This window comes from Scyliorhinus torazame, chromosome 2, assembly GCF_047496885.1.
Source record: "Scyliorhinus torazame isolate Kashiwa2021f chromosome 2, sScyTor2.1, whole genome shotgun sequence".
NCBI classification, from domain to species: Eukaryota; Metazoa; Chordata; class Chondrichthyes; order Carcharhiniformes; family Scyliorhinidae; genus Scyliorhinus; species Scyliorhinus torazame.
Window position 1 is genome coordinate 317114469 of NC_092708.1, and position 16364 is coordinate 317130832.

Sequence of the window (16364 nt, forward strand, 5' to 3'; positions counted from 1 at the left end):
TTGAAAGTCAGAGAGATCTAGGTGTACAGGTCCACAGGTCATTGAAAGGGGCAACACAGGCGGAGAAGGCAGTGAAGAAGGCATACGGCATGCTTCCCTTCATTGACCGGGGCATTGAGTATAAAAACTGGCAAGTCATGTTGCAGCTGTATAGAACCTGAGTTGGCCACACTTGGAGTATAGTGTTCAATTCTGGTCGGCACACTTCCAGAAGGATGTGGAGGCTTCAGAGAGGGTGCAGAAGAGATTTACCAGAATGTTACCTGGTATGGAGGGCATTAGCTATGAGGAGCGGTTGAATAAAATCAGTTTGTTCTCAAGGAACGACAGAGGTTGAGGGGCGACCTGCTAGAGGTCTACAAAATTATGAGGGGCATAGACAGAGTGGATACTCAGAGGCTTTTCCCTAGGGTAGAGGGATCAATTACTAGGGGCATAGGTTTAAAGTGCGAGGGGCAAGGTTTAGAGTAGATGTACGAGGCAAGTTTTTTTTACACAGAGGGTAGTGGGTGCCTGGAACTCACTGCCGGAGGAGGTGGTGGAAGCAGGGACGATAGTGAAATTGAAGGGGCATCTGGACAAATACATGAATAGGATGAGAATAGACGGATACAGACCCAGAAAGTGTAGAAGATTTTAGTTTAGACGGGCAGCATGGTCGGCACGGGCTTGGAGGGCCGAAGGGCCTGTTCCGGTGCTGTACGTTTCTTTGTTCTTTGTTTTGTGCTATCCCCTAGTTTTTCGGTACACCTGGAACTACCGACAGGACAGGAACTCAGGCACCTCCAAGTCGAGCACTTTCTCCGCAAGGAGACGGTCAGATACCCCAGGGCCTCAAGAGAGACACACTATTAGAGGAACTGATAAATACGGACAGTAAGGAAGGGGGGAAATGCGGGAACATCCAAGGACAGTTACTGGACAGAGCAAGACTACCACTGGACGAAGCCAGACGAAAATGGGAGGACGAACTGGGGATGGAAGTAGGTTGGGGACTCTGGAGCGAAGTACTGAGCAGGGCCAACACCACCTCCTTCTGCACAAGGCTGAGCCTCATGCAGTTTAAAGTGGTGCACAGAGTGCACCTAACCAGAACCCGAATGAGCAGGTTCTTACCAGAGGTGGAAAATAAATGTGAACGGTGCCAGGGAGGCCGGCCAATCACACCCACATGTTCTGGGCTTTCCCCAGACTTGTAGGGTTCTGGACAGCCTTTTCCGAGGCAATGCCCAAGGTTCTGGGGCAAGGATGGAGCACTGCCTGAGAGCGGCAGTCTTCGGGGTATCGGAGCAGCCAGATCCACATGGGGAAGGAGGCTAACGCCCTTGCTTTCGCTTCCCTAATCGCACGCCGGAGAATCTTGCTCGGCTGCCGATCAGCAGCACCACTCACAGCTGCAAACTGGCTGGCAGATCTGGTGGAATTTCTCCACCTGGAGAAGATCAAGTACACCACCCGAGGGTCGGAGGAAGGCGTCCTTAAAACATGGGGCATTTGTCGGCCAGTTCCAGGACCTGTTCGAGGCCAACAGAGACTAGAGAAAGAGGAAGAGATGGGGGAGAGCAGACAAGAACACACAACACTAGGAGGTATAAACGGGGGAGGAAATGAGGAAGAAACCCAGGGGAGCCACAGGGAGAAGCATGGAGGTGGGGAAGGGAGAGGAGAGGGGGCAGGAAGCCACCCCAATGCCCAACCCACAAGGCCTGCAACAAAGAACGCAGAAGGGTGGGGAAACAGTAGTTCAGAGATAAAACACCCAGGGTGGAAGAGAGGGATACACCAAGAAAGATATATAGATGTATGTAAATAAAAAAAAAACTGTATAAATTGTAAATATCAGACACAAAAGTTCCACTCTGTAAAATTGAAAAACGCCAATAAAAACATTTCCATTAAAAAAATAAGAGCCCATGGTGTTAAGGATAGAGGATTGGCTGACAGGCACAAGGTAGAGAGTGGGGATAATGGGGTATTTTTCAGGATGGCAGCCGGTGACTAGTGGTGTGCCTCAGGGGTCGGTGCTGGGACCACAACTTTTCACAATATACATTAATGATCTGGAAGAAGGAACTAAAGGCACTGTTGCTAGGTTTGCAGATGATACAAAGATATGCAGAGGAACAGGTGGTATTGAGGAAGCAGGGGGCTGCAGAAGGATTTGGACAGGCTAGGAGAGTGGGCAAAGAAATGGCAGTGTGCAAAGAAGTGGAATACAATGTGAAAAAGTGTGAGGTTATGCACTTTGGAAGGAGGAATGGAGTCATAGACTATTTTATAAATGGGAAATGCTTAGGAAATCAGAAGCACAAAGGGACTTGGGAGTCCTTGTTCACGATTCTCTTAAGGTTAACGTGCAGGTTCAGTCGGCATTTAGGAAGGCAAATGCAATGTTAGCATTCATGTCGAGAGGGCTAGAATACAAGAGCAGGGATGTACTTCTGAGGCTGTATAAGGTGTGGTCAGACCTCATTTGGAGTATTGTGAGCAGTTTTGGGTCCCATATCCAAGGAAAGATGTACTGGCTTTGGAAAGGGTCCAGAGAAGATTCACAAGAATGATCACTGGAATGAAGAGCTTGTCGTATGAGGAACGGTTGAGGACTTTGGGTCTGTTCTCAGACTTTCGAAGGATGAAGTTCTTATTGAAACTTACAGGATACTGCGAAGCCTGGGATAGAGTGGACGTGGAGAAGATGTTTCCACTAGTATGAAAAACTAGAACCAGAGGGCACAATCTCGGACTAAAGGGGCGATCCTTTAAAACAGAGATGAGGAGGAATTTCTTCAGCCAGAGGGTGGTGAATCTCTGGAACTCTTTGCCGAAGAAGGCTGTGGAGACCAAATCACTGAGTGTCTTTAAGACAGAGATGGATAGGTTCTTGATTAATAAGGGGATCAGGGGTTATGGGGAGAAGGGGGATCAGAAAAATATCAGCCATAATTGAGTGGCGGAGCAGACTCGATGGGCCGAGTGGCCTAATTCTGCTCCTAAATCTTGTGGTTTTATTATCTATGTAATACTATGAATGTATTCTGTGCCAAGTGTTGAGAGGTAGAAAGGATTTTGACAATGAGAATAAGACTCCAAACAAACAAAAAAGCATCAGAAGGCACAAGGATGCCAAGACAACCCCAAAAGATGTGGTCAAAGAAATAAGATTTTATGGAGGCTCTTAAAGGGAGAGAGGGGAAATGTTGGAGAGTTTACAGCTGTATTCCAGAGAGTGAAAGTTACACAACTGAACCTGAAAATTGAGAGGTGAAAGGAAAGGAGTGAGGAACACAGAGTTTGGGCCTTGAACTTGGTGAGACCACAGCTGGAGTAGTGTACGCTGTTTTGGTCTCCTTATCTAAGAAAGGCTATACTTGCCATAGTCTGTGTGCAGCGAAGGTTCACCAGACAGAATCCTGGGATGGTAGGATTGTCGTATGAGAGTTGACTGTATTCACTGGAATTCATAAGAAGGAGAGGGGTTCACAGTGAAACATATAAATTCTGACAAGACTGACAGATTGGATGCAGGGATTTGTTGCCTCTGGCTAAGTGGGGGATGGTCTAGAACAAGGGTTTATAGTCGCAAAATACAGGGTAGGTCATTTAGCACTAAGATGAGGAGAGTTTTCTTCATTTAGAGGGTGGTGAACCTGTGGAATTCTCCACACAGAAGGCTGTGGAGGCCAAGTCACTGAATATATTTAGGAAGGAAATAGATAGATTTCCGGTGATGGAGATGTGCTGAGCAGACACATGAAAGGTGGCTCTCCTCCTGAGAATTTAGATTTAGGCACTTTTAACCGAAAATAGCCCACAAAAATCAATGTTATGTTGTGTTACGAAACAAAATGTACACATTGGCAAAAAGGATACTTACGCGGGAGCAGAGGACAGTCTCCTTCCTCGGTTTGTTTTCTTCCCAATGACTGGTGTGCCAAAGTGTTCCGGGTTTGTCAGTGGCAACTGATCAAGGGTCTGAAAGCAAGCATTCAAGTTATGATTCTGTATTATAAAGATTACCTTATGACAGTATCTGGACAACAATTGCTCACCTCACTCTCTGCAAAATGTCTCTCTCCCTTCAGGCATAGAGATGTACGCCTCAGGGTCCTCTCATCCCCATCATCAAACACTACACAAAAAAAAAGCCAAATTACAAACAGAAATCACGCAGCAAAATTATATCTTGCATAATGGCATAAACTGGTAACCAGATAGATTTAGGAATTCCAGCCATAAGTCAGTCGAATACAATGTAAAACAAAATTTTGGGAAAATACCACAGTTGTTATTTGTGACAGCAATGAAGTTCCATCATGCCTCAATGTGTAAAACTGCTTTACTCGTTGGTATGATTGACAAAAATGAAGAATGTTATTGGCACCTTTGTTCTGATGACAGTACATACATACACACTCCGAGAATAGCCTAGCTTGTTTCAAAGCAAAATGGACCTGGAACAACTATAATATCTGGAATAAAAACACAATCTACAGTTTTTTTACTTCTATTATGTATGCAATATGCATCTGAGAGAAGCCCCTATTTAAATATAAGCAACAGGTCATAGAATTTACAGTGCAATTACAGTGCAGAAGGAGGCCCATCGAGTCTGTACCGGCTCTTGGAACGAGCACCCTACTTAAGCCTACACCTCCACCCTATCCATGTAACCCCATTTAACCTTTTGGACACCAAGGGCAATTTAGCATGGCCAATCCACCTAACCTGCACTCCTTTGGACAGTGGGAGAAACCGAAGGAAACCCACGCAGACAAGGGGAGAAAGTGCAAACTCCATACAGACAGTAACCCAAGGCCGGAATTGAACCTGGGACCCTGGAGCTGTGAGGCAGCAGTGCTAACCACTGTCCACCGTGCCGATGTTCTTTATTTAAATTTAGATTTGGTTGGCAACTTTGTTTTGAGATTTACATAGGATTACATTGGAGATACGGCACAAAACCAGCTATTCAGCAAAACTAGTTTATGCCGGCACTTCCACAAGTCTCATCCCATTCATCATTATCCAAATCTATCTTTGCAATCCTCTATTCTCTTCTCCTTCATATGATTGACTAGCTTCCCCTTAAATGTATCTATACTACTCTATTTGCTTCAAACAATTCGTGTTAACGAGTTACACAGTTTACAGTTACCCAATTTTTGTTCCTTTATCCTGGACAAATTTTGAATCTTTTTCTCAACCTGTTTTGTTGTAATTGAGTCAGTCATTGAAAATTTTTAAAGCGAAATCAGAAAACTGGAAAGCCTCCAGGGCAGATCAGCAACAAACTATCAATAAGGTTTAGTCAGAGACCTTGAGCTAGGTCCAGCTTATTTTGAAATTGAGCAAAGCAAACACAACTGTTATTTTTCCATTTACCAATGATGAATAATTAAATCTGTAACTGCTCCAAGTCTAGAATGCATCATCTATACGGTTTACTTAATCACTTACCAGTTTAAAAATGTATTTAACAATTTGTAGCTTAAGTAAAGTTCTAATCCTTTTCAAAGTTGAAGATATTGGAAGTTTTCTGTTCAACCCTGAGCTTGCTGTAAAGGAAGGCTTCAGCTTTTCGTTTGCAAGGGCTTGCCAACAGGAAACCTTACAGTAGTTGAATCAGTGCAAAGTATTTGAAGAAAAATGCAGACTAATATAATTTAAAGATAGCCATGAAGTAGTTTAAGCTATCAGAAGGTGGCCAGCTTTCATGGGGAAGGGGCCCCAACAGGTGTATCTCATGCTCTTGCACTGCTAATACATGGGTTGCCTACTGAAAGCAGAGGACCAAATTAAGATACCTTCAATCACTAACATTAATTTCATACTTGTTGAATTGTCAGTTTTCAAAATTGAAAAAAGTAAAATGAAAGAAATTTGAAAAAAACCAAGATGAGAATAAATAGCAGGCCAGTCTGCATCTAAAATGAGAAAATAAAACCATATTTTATCCAGTATATCAGAAAATGCTGGATGAATTCAGCAGTTCTGGTAGCATCTTTTGAATCCATGACTCTTCAGAGCTTTTCTGTTCTTATTTCAAATATCCAGCATCCACATTACTTTTCATTTATTTTTATGTTTTTTCCAATGTGTTCAGGTAAAGATAGTTCTAGTTTGGAATGCGGATACATATCCATAACATCATAATCTATCTTTTCTTTTTACAGTTGCCAACTGAGCTGCTGTGTATTTCCAAAACGTTCTGTTTTTATTTGAAAAATCAATATACAGTTTTAATTTCTGGGCAGGTATCATGAGAAAACTCTCAAACCCATGGTCAGGAAGCCACTGCTCATCAGATTTTACAGCATAGAAGGTGGTCATTCGGGTTCTTCCTCCTGGAGTCAGTTCTCTGAAGCAGTTATTAATTTAGTCCGACTCCACTTGCCTCTACCCGTCCCGGTCTAAATTTTACTATTTGAAAATATATGCTCAGTTTTATTTTAAAAGCTGTATGAATACAGGAGGTTGAGAGTAGTGAGGTCATGAGTAAGGTTTCAAAGTTGCAGGAGTGTACCGGCAGGCAGGAAGGTAGTTTAAAGTGTGTCTTCTTCAATGCCAGGAGCATCCGGAATAAGGTGAGTGAACTTGCGGCATGGGTTGGTACCTGGGACTTCGATGTTGTGGCCATTTTGGAGACATGGATAGAGCAGGGACAGGAATGGTTATTGTAGGTGCCGGGGTTTAGATATTTCAGTAAGCTCAGGGAAGGTGGTAAAAGAGGGGGAGGGGTGGCATTGTTAGTCAAGGACAGTATTACGGTGGCAGAAAGGACGTTTGATGAGGACTCGTCTACTGAGGTAGTATGGGCTGAGGTTAGAAACAGGAAAGGAGGTCACCCTGTGAGGGGTTTTCTATAGGCCTCCGAAAAGTTCCAGAGATGTTGAGGAAAGGAATGCAAAGATGATTCTGGATAGGAACGAAAGCAACAGGGTAGTTGTTATGGGGGACTTTAACTTTCCAAATGTTGACTGGAAACGCTATAGTTCGAGTACTTTAGATGGGTTCGTTTTTGTCCAATGTGTGCAGGAGGGTTTCCTGACACAGTATGCAGATAGGCCAACGAGAGGCGAGGCCATATTGGATTTGGTACTGGGTAATGAACCAGGACAGGTGTTAGATTTGGAGGTAGGGTGAACACTTTGGTGATAGTGACCACAATTCCATTACGTTTACTTTAGTGATGGAAAGGGATTGGTATATATCGCAGGGCAAGAGTTATATCTGGGGAAAAGGCAATTATGATGCGATGAGGCAAGACTTAGGATGCATCGGATGGAGAGTAAAACTGCAGGGGATGGGCACAATGGAAATGTGGAGCTTGTTCAAGGAACAGCTACTGCGTGTCCTTGATAAGTATGTGCCTGTCAGGCAGGGATGAAGTGGTCGAGCGAGGGAACCGTGGTTTGCTAAAGCAGTCAAAACACTTGTCAAGAGGAAGAAGGAGGCTTATGTAAAGATGAGACATGAAGGGCGCTCGAGAGTTACAAGCTAGCTAGGAAGGACCTAAAGAGGGAGCTAAGAAGAGCCAGGAGGGGACATGAGAAGTCTTTGGCAGGTAGGATCAAGGATAACCCTAAAGCTTTCTATAGATATGTCAGGAATAAAAGAATGACTAGGGTAAGAGTAGGGCCAGTCAAGGACAGTAGTGGGAAGTTGTGCGTGGAGTCCGAGGAGATAGGAGAGTGCTAAATGAATATTTTTCATCAGTATTCACACAGGAAAAAGACAATGTTGTCTAGGAGAATACGGAGATTCAGGCTACTAGACTAGAAGGGCTTGAGGTTCATAAGGAGGAGGTGTTAGCAATTCTGGAAAGTGTGAAAATAGATAGGTCCCCTGGGCCGGATGGGATTTATCCTAGGATTCTCTGGGAAGCTAGGGAGGAGATTGCTGAGCCTTTGGCTTTGATCTTTAAGTCATCTTTGTCTACAGGAACAGTGCCAGAAGACTGGAGGATAGCAAATGTTGTCCCCTTGTTCAAGAAGGGGAGTAGAGACAAGCCTGGTAACTATAGACCAGTGAGCCTTACTTCTGTTGTGGGCAAAATCTTGGAAATGTTCATAAGAGATAGGATGTATAATCATCTGGAAAGGAATAATTTGATTAGGGATAGTCACCATGGTTTTGTGAAGGGGAGGTCGTGCCTCACAAACCTTATTGAGTTCTTTGAGAAGGTGACCAAACAGGTGGATGAGGGTAAAGCAGTTGATGTGGTGTATATGGATTTCAGTAAAGCGTTTGATAAGGTTCCCCACGGTAGGCTACTGCAGAAAATACGGAGGCATGGGATTCAGGGTGATTTAGCAGTTTGGATCAGAAATTGGCTAGCTGGAAGAAGATAAAGGGTGGTGGTTGATGGGAAATGTTCAGACTGGAGTCCAGTTACTAGTGGTGTACCACAAGGATCTGTTTTGGGACCACTGCTGTTTGTCATTTTTATAAATGACCTGGAGGGCGTAGAAGGATGGGTGAGTAAATTTGCAGCTGACACTAAAGTCGGTGGAGTTGTGGACAGTGCGGAAGGATGTTACAAGTTACAGAGGGACATAGATAAGCTGCAGTGATGTCTAGCACGAGGGGACATAGTTAAATTGAGGGGAGATAGATATAGGACAGATGTCAGAGGTAGGTTCTTTACTCAGAGAGTAGTAAGGGCGTGGAATGCCCTGCCTGCAACAGTAGTGGACTCGCCAACATGAAGGGCATTCAAACGGTCATTGGATAGGCATATGGACGATAAGGTAATAGTGTAGATGGGCTTTAGAGTGGTTTCACAGGTCGGCGCAATATCGAGGGCCGAAGGGCCTATACTGCGCTGTAATATTCTATGTTCTATGTACTGTTTGCACCACTGTTTCTGACAAGCCATTCTATGTCTTAACACCTTTCCATTCTATGTCTTAACACCTCTCAATTTCTCCCCCACATCGCCGTCTAGTTATCAATATACTTGCCAGAGGAAATAGATATTCCCAATTTATCTCATCAGAACCTCACATAGTTGTTCACATTCAATGTACAATGGTAGCACTGATCAACATTCTGATGTTGCATCTTTTAGACAGAACTCTGATCTCGTGTTAATTTTTGGTTTGACTCCCAGGTGCATATGTAACCATGACAAAGATAAACTATCCCTCCCCATGACATGGTAGATCACAGTATCCTCCTTCCATGACGTCTCCAGTGTCTTTCAGCTGGGTAGGACTGTACTCACTTGTCTCCTTTCATATCTATCCAATAGTCAGCACAGTAGCTTAGTGGGTAGCTTCTCAGCACCAGGGTCCCAGGTTCGATTCCCGGCTTGGGTCACTGTCTGTGTGGAGTCTGCACGTTCTTCCTGTGTGTACGTGGGTTTCCTCTGGGTGCTCCGGTTTCCCCTCTCAGCCCAAAGATGTGCAGGTTAGGTGGATTGGCCATGCTAAATTGCCCTTAGTGTCCAAAATTGCCCTTAGTGTTGGGTGGGGTTGCTAAGTTATGGGGATAGGGTGGAGGTGTGGGCTTAGGTAGGGTGCGCTTTCCAAGAGCCGGTGCAGACTTGATGGGCCAAATGGCCTCCTTCTGCACTGCAAATTCTATGATTCTACTGGAGGTAGAATGTCTGGCGATTAGATAGATATGAAAGGAATCAGGTGAGTTTGGTCCTACCCAGCTGATAGACACTGATCAGGTCATGGAAGGAGGATGCTGTGACCTACCATGTCACAGAGGCTGCAAAGAGATCACAAGGAGGGATAGTTTGCCTTGGTCATAGTTACATTCTACACATCCTCACATATTCTACCCTTCTACTGGAGGTTATCCAAATTTCTGCTTATTATGTCCTTACTCACACCAAGTTCCATTCACCCTTAACCAATTTGTTCAGACCTACACTGGTTCCCAGCAAAGCAACACCTCAAGCTTAAAATTCTCTTTCTTGCTTCCAAATCCCTCTATAGCCTCACGCCTCCCATCTCTGTAATCTCCTCCAGCTCTAAAACTTTAAGTTTTTTGCACTCCTCTTATTCTAACATTTAAGAATTCCTGATTTTAACTGCTCCATCATTGGTGGATAGACCTTCAGCTGTCCAGGCCCAAAGCTCTGGAATTCCATCCCCAAACCTCTCCACCTCTTTCCTCCTTTAAGGTGTTCCTTAAAACCTATCTATTTGGACAAGCAAATGTAACATCACTTCATGTGGTTCGCTGTCAAATGCTGGTTGATAAGACTCCCACGAGGCACTTTAGTATGTTTTAAAAGATGCAATAGAGACCAGTTGTTGTTGCCAATAAGGGGCTTCATGGAGTCTGCCACTCAACTAAAATATTATTTAAAGAACTGCCAACATTTCAGATTTAATCTTTTCAAAACACATCAGTACTGTCTGAGTCAAATTTGTTTACTGCTGTCTACTTGTCATCATCTTTTCTTTCTGCATAATTATATTACTTATAAAAAATACATTTAACATATTAGCTTTCTCCTAAACAATATAGTCTAACACAGTGATATTTTCCACCTTCATGACTAAACAGTAGAGCATGTTCAAATCGATCTACCAAGGCAAAAGGGAAATTTTTAATACACACCATTCCTGCTGATTTCATATATTCTGTTTGAAGAAATTGGCACTCGTCAGGCTTGGGGGTGGGGGGGGGGGGGGGGGGGGGGGGGAGAGAGAGAGAGAGAGAGAGAGAGAGAGAGAGTTGGGCCTGCTGATGGGCGGTAAAGAGATCGGTGCAGGTGGTGGGCATCCATCCGAAGTTTACGATTTAAATAATTTTTGGATGGTTCACAGAACGGAGCAATTGCCCAGAGGAAGCAAGCATGCAAATGCTTACTTGTGAAGTTCCGAGGGAGATTCCTCAGCACATCTTTGGATCCCCCCACCCCCCAATCCATCACTGGGGAACCCAGAAGTTAAGACCCATATAGATCATTTCATAGGAAAGTTCCAATGTTATTCCTATATAAACTGGAAAGAACGAAGTTGACACAAAAGGATTTGAAGTTTATTTCAACCACACCCTTGCTATACTAAGAGTTAAAACACAGACTTCCCAGTAAATGTGAAACAGTCTGTGAAGTCCAGAACAATGCAGTGTTATGGGTGTAGTCTGAAACTCACACATCGCATTTCCTGAGTCTGTTCATCTGTCAAGGGAGCAAATGGCTACCTTACCGAGCTATTTAATCTTAACTGCAGCACTTTTGAAAAATAGTGAATTAATCTTAAATGTGCAAATTTGCAAGTTTTACTTCATAATAACTCCAGGCTAATGGGCCATAGTCCTAATTATATTGAAAATACCAGGGTGCAAATCACAACAAATCAAGGATTATCAAGCAAGTAGAATGGGCAATATATCAATGAACCATCAATCTAACTGAAGTACATATGGGTGTTTCACCAAGGAAAGCAAATGTCAACAACTGATCCATTAATTAATATTAATAAGTGTATTTGCAAATAGAAGATATTTGTCTCATCTTTCAGTGTAGCTAATGCGAATTTGAGCTCGTGTTGAATTTGATACAATTATCCCTTCATATTACAGGATCTCTATTACAGCAGTTTGCCAGTGCTGTAGAATCTATCCACTCTAAATTGCAATGCTACATTTCATAGTACTAGGGCAGCACATTAAAATGATCTCTATTTCTGGCTGCTGGGCCTTCCTTAGACTTTAGGGAAGATGCAGCAACCAGAAATAGTAACAGCTTGTACATGCTGCTCTGGCATTGTGTATTAAGGCATTGCAATAGAAAACAGATAGCTTCTACAGCATAGGCAGCCTAGGATATTACAGCCTAGGAACAAATAAACGTTTGTCTCTGCAGTATTTGTATTTTCAGTTGAAGGCATACTCTTGGAGTTGTTTGCCAAAGACTCGACTTCAATAGATGCTTACTACCTTAATTGGGGGCTGAGAAATAAAAGAGGCTGACAAGACGCATTCAGAATGGTTTAACTTTTTTCGCAAACTGCTCAAAATCAGAAAATGTTAACAGGACAGCGCATTAAAAAACAAATTGGAAAAGTTAGCAAATTGGAAACAAGTACAGCAGGCAGACCAGCAGATGCTAAACAAATCATCCTGCAAAAACCCACTAATTTAGTGGTGTTTGCCAACATTCCTACACTACAAATACGATTGATAGCATTTTCACTATAAATTTAAGTACCAAAAATATTGTTAAATTGAAAATTACATTTACATTAGGAGCACATGAACATCAGTTGGTCATGTTGTCCCTTCAGCCTGTTCCGTCCAACATTCAATAAAATCAGGACGGATTTGCCAAAACCAGAGTAAATGCAGAAGTCCAAATCGTGCAGGGAAGAGAACAGAAGAGCACAGGTGAAGTGATTTAGAAGCTAGCTTTTCTCTTCTGGAACATGGGTTCCAACACAGTCCGCAGAGCAATGATAGGCAACCAAGACTATTGCGTAGACCGCATAAGTGGCCCTCCTTCATCTCAATGGGCCGCAAGGTTGAAATCAGGCTTGTTAACTAACCATGAACAAGATGGAATATATTTAATACACACCAAATATTTCATAACAAGTTATAGATAATTATTAAAGATTGATATATTAATAGAACCATCATCAACTTCAAATGATAATAACAAAATAAATATTTACATTTTGGGCACAGAGGGAGAACACAACTCTCACACTCAATGTTGTGTGCAATCAGCATGCACCGCACATCACGTGCATATCGCCACAGCTATACCAGTAGGAAAAAAAACTATGCAGGTGGAAATCAGCAGAATGTGGCAACCTAGCACATGGACAAGTCACCAAAATGTCTCATGGGCTGCAGCCAGAGCCCAAATGGGCTGCATGTTACCCCCGGACTTCAAGTTGCCTACCACTGCCCCAGAGATTTGAAAGTCTCCCTGTTCTGCTGGCAGTAAAGGACTATTATGCAATGAGTTTGTAAAGTCTCAATCCCATTCCAAACATGCACAAGTCCACATCACATAAAAGTGTCCCTTACTTGGTAGTAATTGGTAACCAAGCAAAAAAAAAAAAAAAAAAAAAAAAAAAAAAAAAAAAAAACAGGGTTCCCAGTATGGGAAATGGAAGGAAATCACAGTCAATATCCTCTTGAAGAGCACAACACACCCACAAAAGCTTAAAAATCATGTACTATAAAGTTATTTTTATGACAATCGTTCTGGCTGCAGACCTATCAAACGTTACAATTACATCCATAATGGTCGAGTAATGTCAAGAGGGTATTCCCCCATTGGCAGATTCAAATGGCATTTCGTAGAATGGTTGTAGTGCATGAAGAAGCCATTCGACCCGTTAAGTCTGTATCAATTCTCTGCAAGAGCAATTAATCTAATGCCACTCTCGCTTTTCCCTACAGCCCTGCATTTTTTTTTCTCTTCAAGAAATAATCTAATTCGCTTTTGAAATCCACGATTGAATCTGCCTCCGCCACATTCTCCAGCAGTGCATCCCAAATCCTAACCACTCATTGCCATGAAAATATCCTTCCTCATGTCACCTTTCGCTCTTTTGCAAACCACTTTACGTTGATGTCCTGTTTGTTGATCTTTCCAGCAATGGGAACAGTTTGTCCCCAACTACTCTGGCCATAAGCTTCATGGTTTTGACACCTCTAAAATTTCTTCTCAACCTTCAATACTCCAAGGAGAACAGCTCAACTTCTCCAATCTATCTATTCAACTGAAGTCCCTCATCTCTGGAACCATTCTCATGAATTTGTGTACCTTTTAATGCGTTCACTTTGGACCTAATGGATCTCTTCACATTTTGCTACATTAAATTCCATCTGTTGCTTGGCTACACATTCCACCAACCTGTCTGTGTCTTTCTGAAATCCTCCTCAAAAGTTCATTTTATTTGTAAATTTGTGTCATCTGCAAATTTTGAAACTGTGCCCCACCAAGTCCAAGTCATCAATACATATCAAGATGATCAGGGAACCTAACACCAATCCCTGGGGAATCCCAATATAATGCTTCCTTCCAGTCCGAAAAACACCGTTTACTACAACTGTTTCCTGCCACTCGATCAAGTTTATATCCATGTTACTCCTGTCCCTTTATTTCCTTGCCAATGGCAAGAAACAAAACCCCCTCCTGAAAAATGTTGGTGCCACTGAGTACATACACAACATTATTTACCATGTGAGGTAAACTTGTCCCGGCAGCCAGCCAATAGGGTTTCCCATTGTGGCCACCACCACGCCGTCAGAAAATCCACAGGCATGACTGCGTTGCAGGTGAAGCGAAGGATCCCACCGATGGAGAACCCAGCCACTGATCTTCAAAATAGTAGAAGGAAAGCTTTGTGAATCTTTCACTAAACCACAATTCATGAAATCTAACAAAACCCCTTCAACCCTTTTTCTAAAAGTTTCCCATTGAAATCCAGTATCATCTCATATCACAATCACAATCCCATTTGATTCACCGATGTCTTTTAGGAAAGAAAATCTGCCATTCTCATCTGGTCTGGACCAAGTCCAGACCTACAGCAAAGTGGTCGATCCTAACTGCCCTCTAAAATGGCCTAGCAAGCCACTCAGTTCAAGGACATTAGGGATGGGCAACAAATGCCAGTCTTGCCAGCGATGCTCACATCCCACGAAAAAAAAGAAAAAAGTGCAATTCTCAGTATAACTCGGGAGGTAACCAATGTTATTACAAAAGCAGTATTGTTACAGTCTCATCACTGCCATGCAGTAGCACCAATGAGGATAATATGAGGATAATACTTGGGTGATCAGAAACAACATTCAGAAGAAGCATACGAGTTAGAAAACCAAAAAGATCAGCATCAGAAAAAGTAGAACAGAACCAGAAAATGAAAAACAAAATAAAATTAAACTAATCAGTTAAGAGAGAGAAGATTTTCAATTGCAAGCATTCTAAGATAGGATCAATAGCGTGCATCTCTTCCAGAAGTAATGGGAGGATGAGTAGACCCGGAAGCTAAAACTAGCAGCTTATCAGTTATTAAAAGGCGAAATCTGTAAAACGTTTCTGGCACCAAATATTATTTGCTCAGTTGGATACACTCTTTTTAGATCAGAAAGTCGGTAGGTTCAACAACACACCAATACTTGAGGTAATAATTTAGATTAACAATTTAATGCTGTATAGAGGGAGTCGAATGTTGCCAGAATCGCATCCTTCAGTGGAAATGTTAAACTTAAGTCCTGCCCCTTCAGAACATTAAACTTAAACTGCATTGATGGTAAAATGATACTTTAAAGAGAAAAAATGAAGTAAACACCCTTCTTCAGCTACATTTATTAAATTAGATCTGTTCCTCACTTCTATTGATATCTATACTATGGTATAGTAGTTCCCTAATCCTATTAATACCCTCCTTCCATATATATGTACACTTTTCACAGCAGGGGTTAATGCATAACAATTCAGAGCACAAAGCACTAAAGGTAGTTTCTTTTTCCAACCCAAGTCATCTGTACTGGTGCTATCAAAATTCCATGAGATTAGTTACAAACTGTTTTACAGAAACTTGTATTGCATGCATTTGGTGGTAATGTATTAACAAAAATGGTTACAGAAAGGTTTAGGACATCTATTGCTGGGGGTTGGTAGAATGCTTAGGCCAAGGATTATTCTCCACAACAGAAGAAAAACATTTTCCAAAATTATGCCACGTATTGTGGGGGTTGTGGGGGCGAAACCCACGTAAACATGGGGAGAATGTGCAAACTTCACACAGACAGTGACCCAGAGCCGGGGTCGAACCTGGGACCTCAGCCCCGTGAGGCAGCTGTGCTAACTACTAGACCACCGTGCTGCCCCAATTATGCCACATTTTGAATGATGACAAGTTGCGAGTGAAAGACATTGCAATTAAAAAATAAAATAATTAAATGGGTAACTAATTGGAACGAAAGCAAAAATACTGTGAATGCTAGAAATCCAAAAAAGAATAGAAAATGTTGAAAATATTCAGCATGTCTGTTAGATTCTATGGAAAGAGAAACAGAGTTCATGTTTCAAGTTGGTGACCTTTCGTCAGACCCGGCAAAGGCTATCGACTTGAAATGTGGACTCTATTGCTTTCTGCACAAATGCTACTAGGCCGAAGTATTTCCAGCATTTTCTGTTTTTTATTAACAATAAATTGCGGCAGATGCAGAATGACTTTCGTTCATTTGACCTCAATTTTAGAATATCCATTCTATTACCTGTCAATTTCACTTAGAACTCCTAGATTAAGAAATATTCTTTTGTAGCAGAATGTCCCCCCCCCCCCCCCCCTCCCCACAAACCTTATGGATGCTAGGAGCTGCTGCCTTTTCTTCTACCCGTCAAACAAAAGCTCACCAAACACTCAAGCAGG

The 16364-nt window shown here is 42.4% G+C and overlaps 1 protein-coding gene across 10 annotated transcripts in view; it reads right to left on the reverse strand.

Moving 5' to 3' along the window:
• The window catches only part of arid4a (AT-rich interactive domain 4A), a 187505-nt gene that overhangs the window by 122698 nt on the left and 48443 nt on the right, over positions 1-16364 (reverse strand). For all 10 annotated transcript variants that reach the window (XM_072489314.1, XM_072489269.1, XM_072489277.1 and 7 more), the window contains 2 exons: positions 4050-4129; positions 3875-3972 (listed from right to left, as the gene is read on the reverse strand). In XM_072489314.1, coding sequence (XP_072345415.1) covers positions 3875-3972; positions 4050-4129 — 178 coding nt within the window. The remainder of the gene's footprint in view (positions 1-3874; positions 3973-4049; positions 4130-16364) is intronic.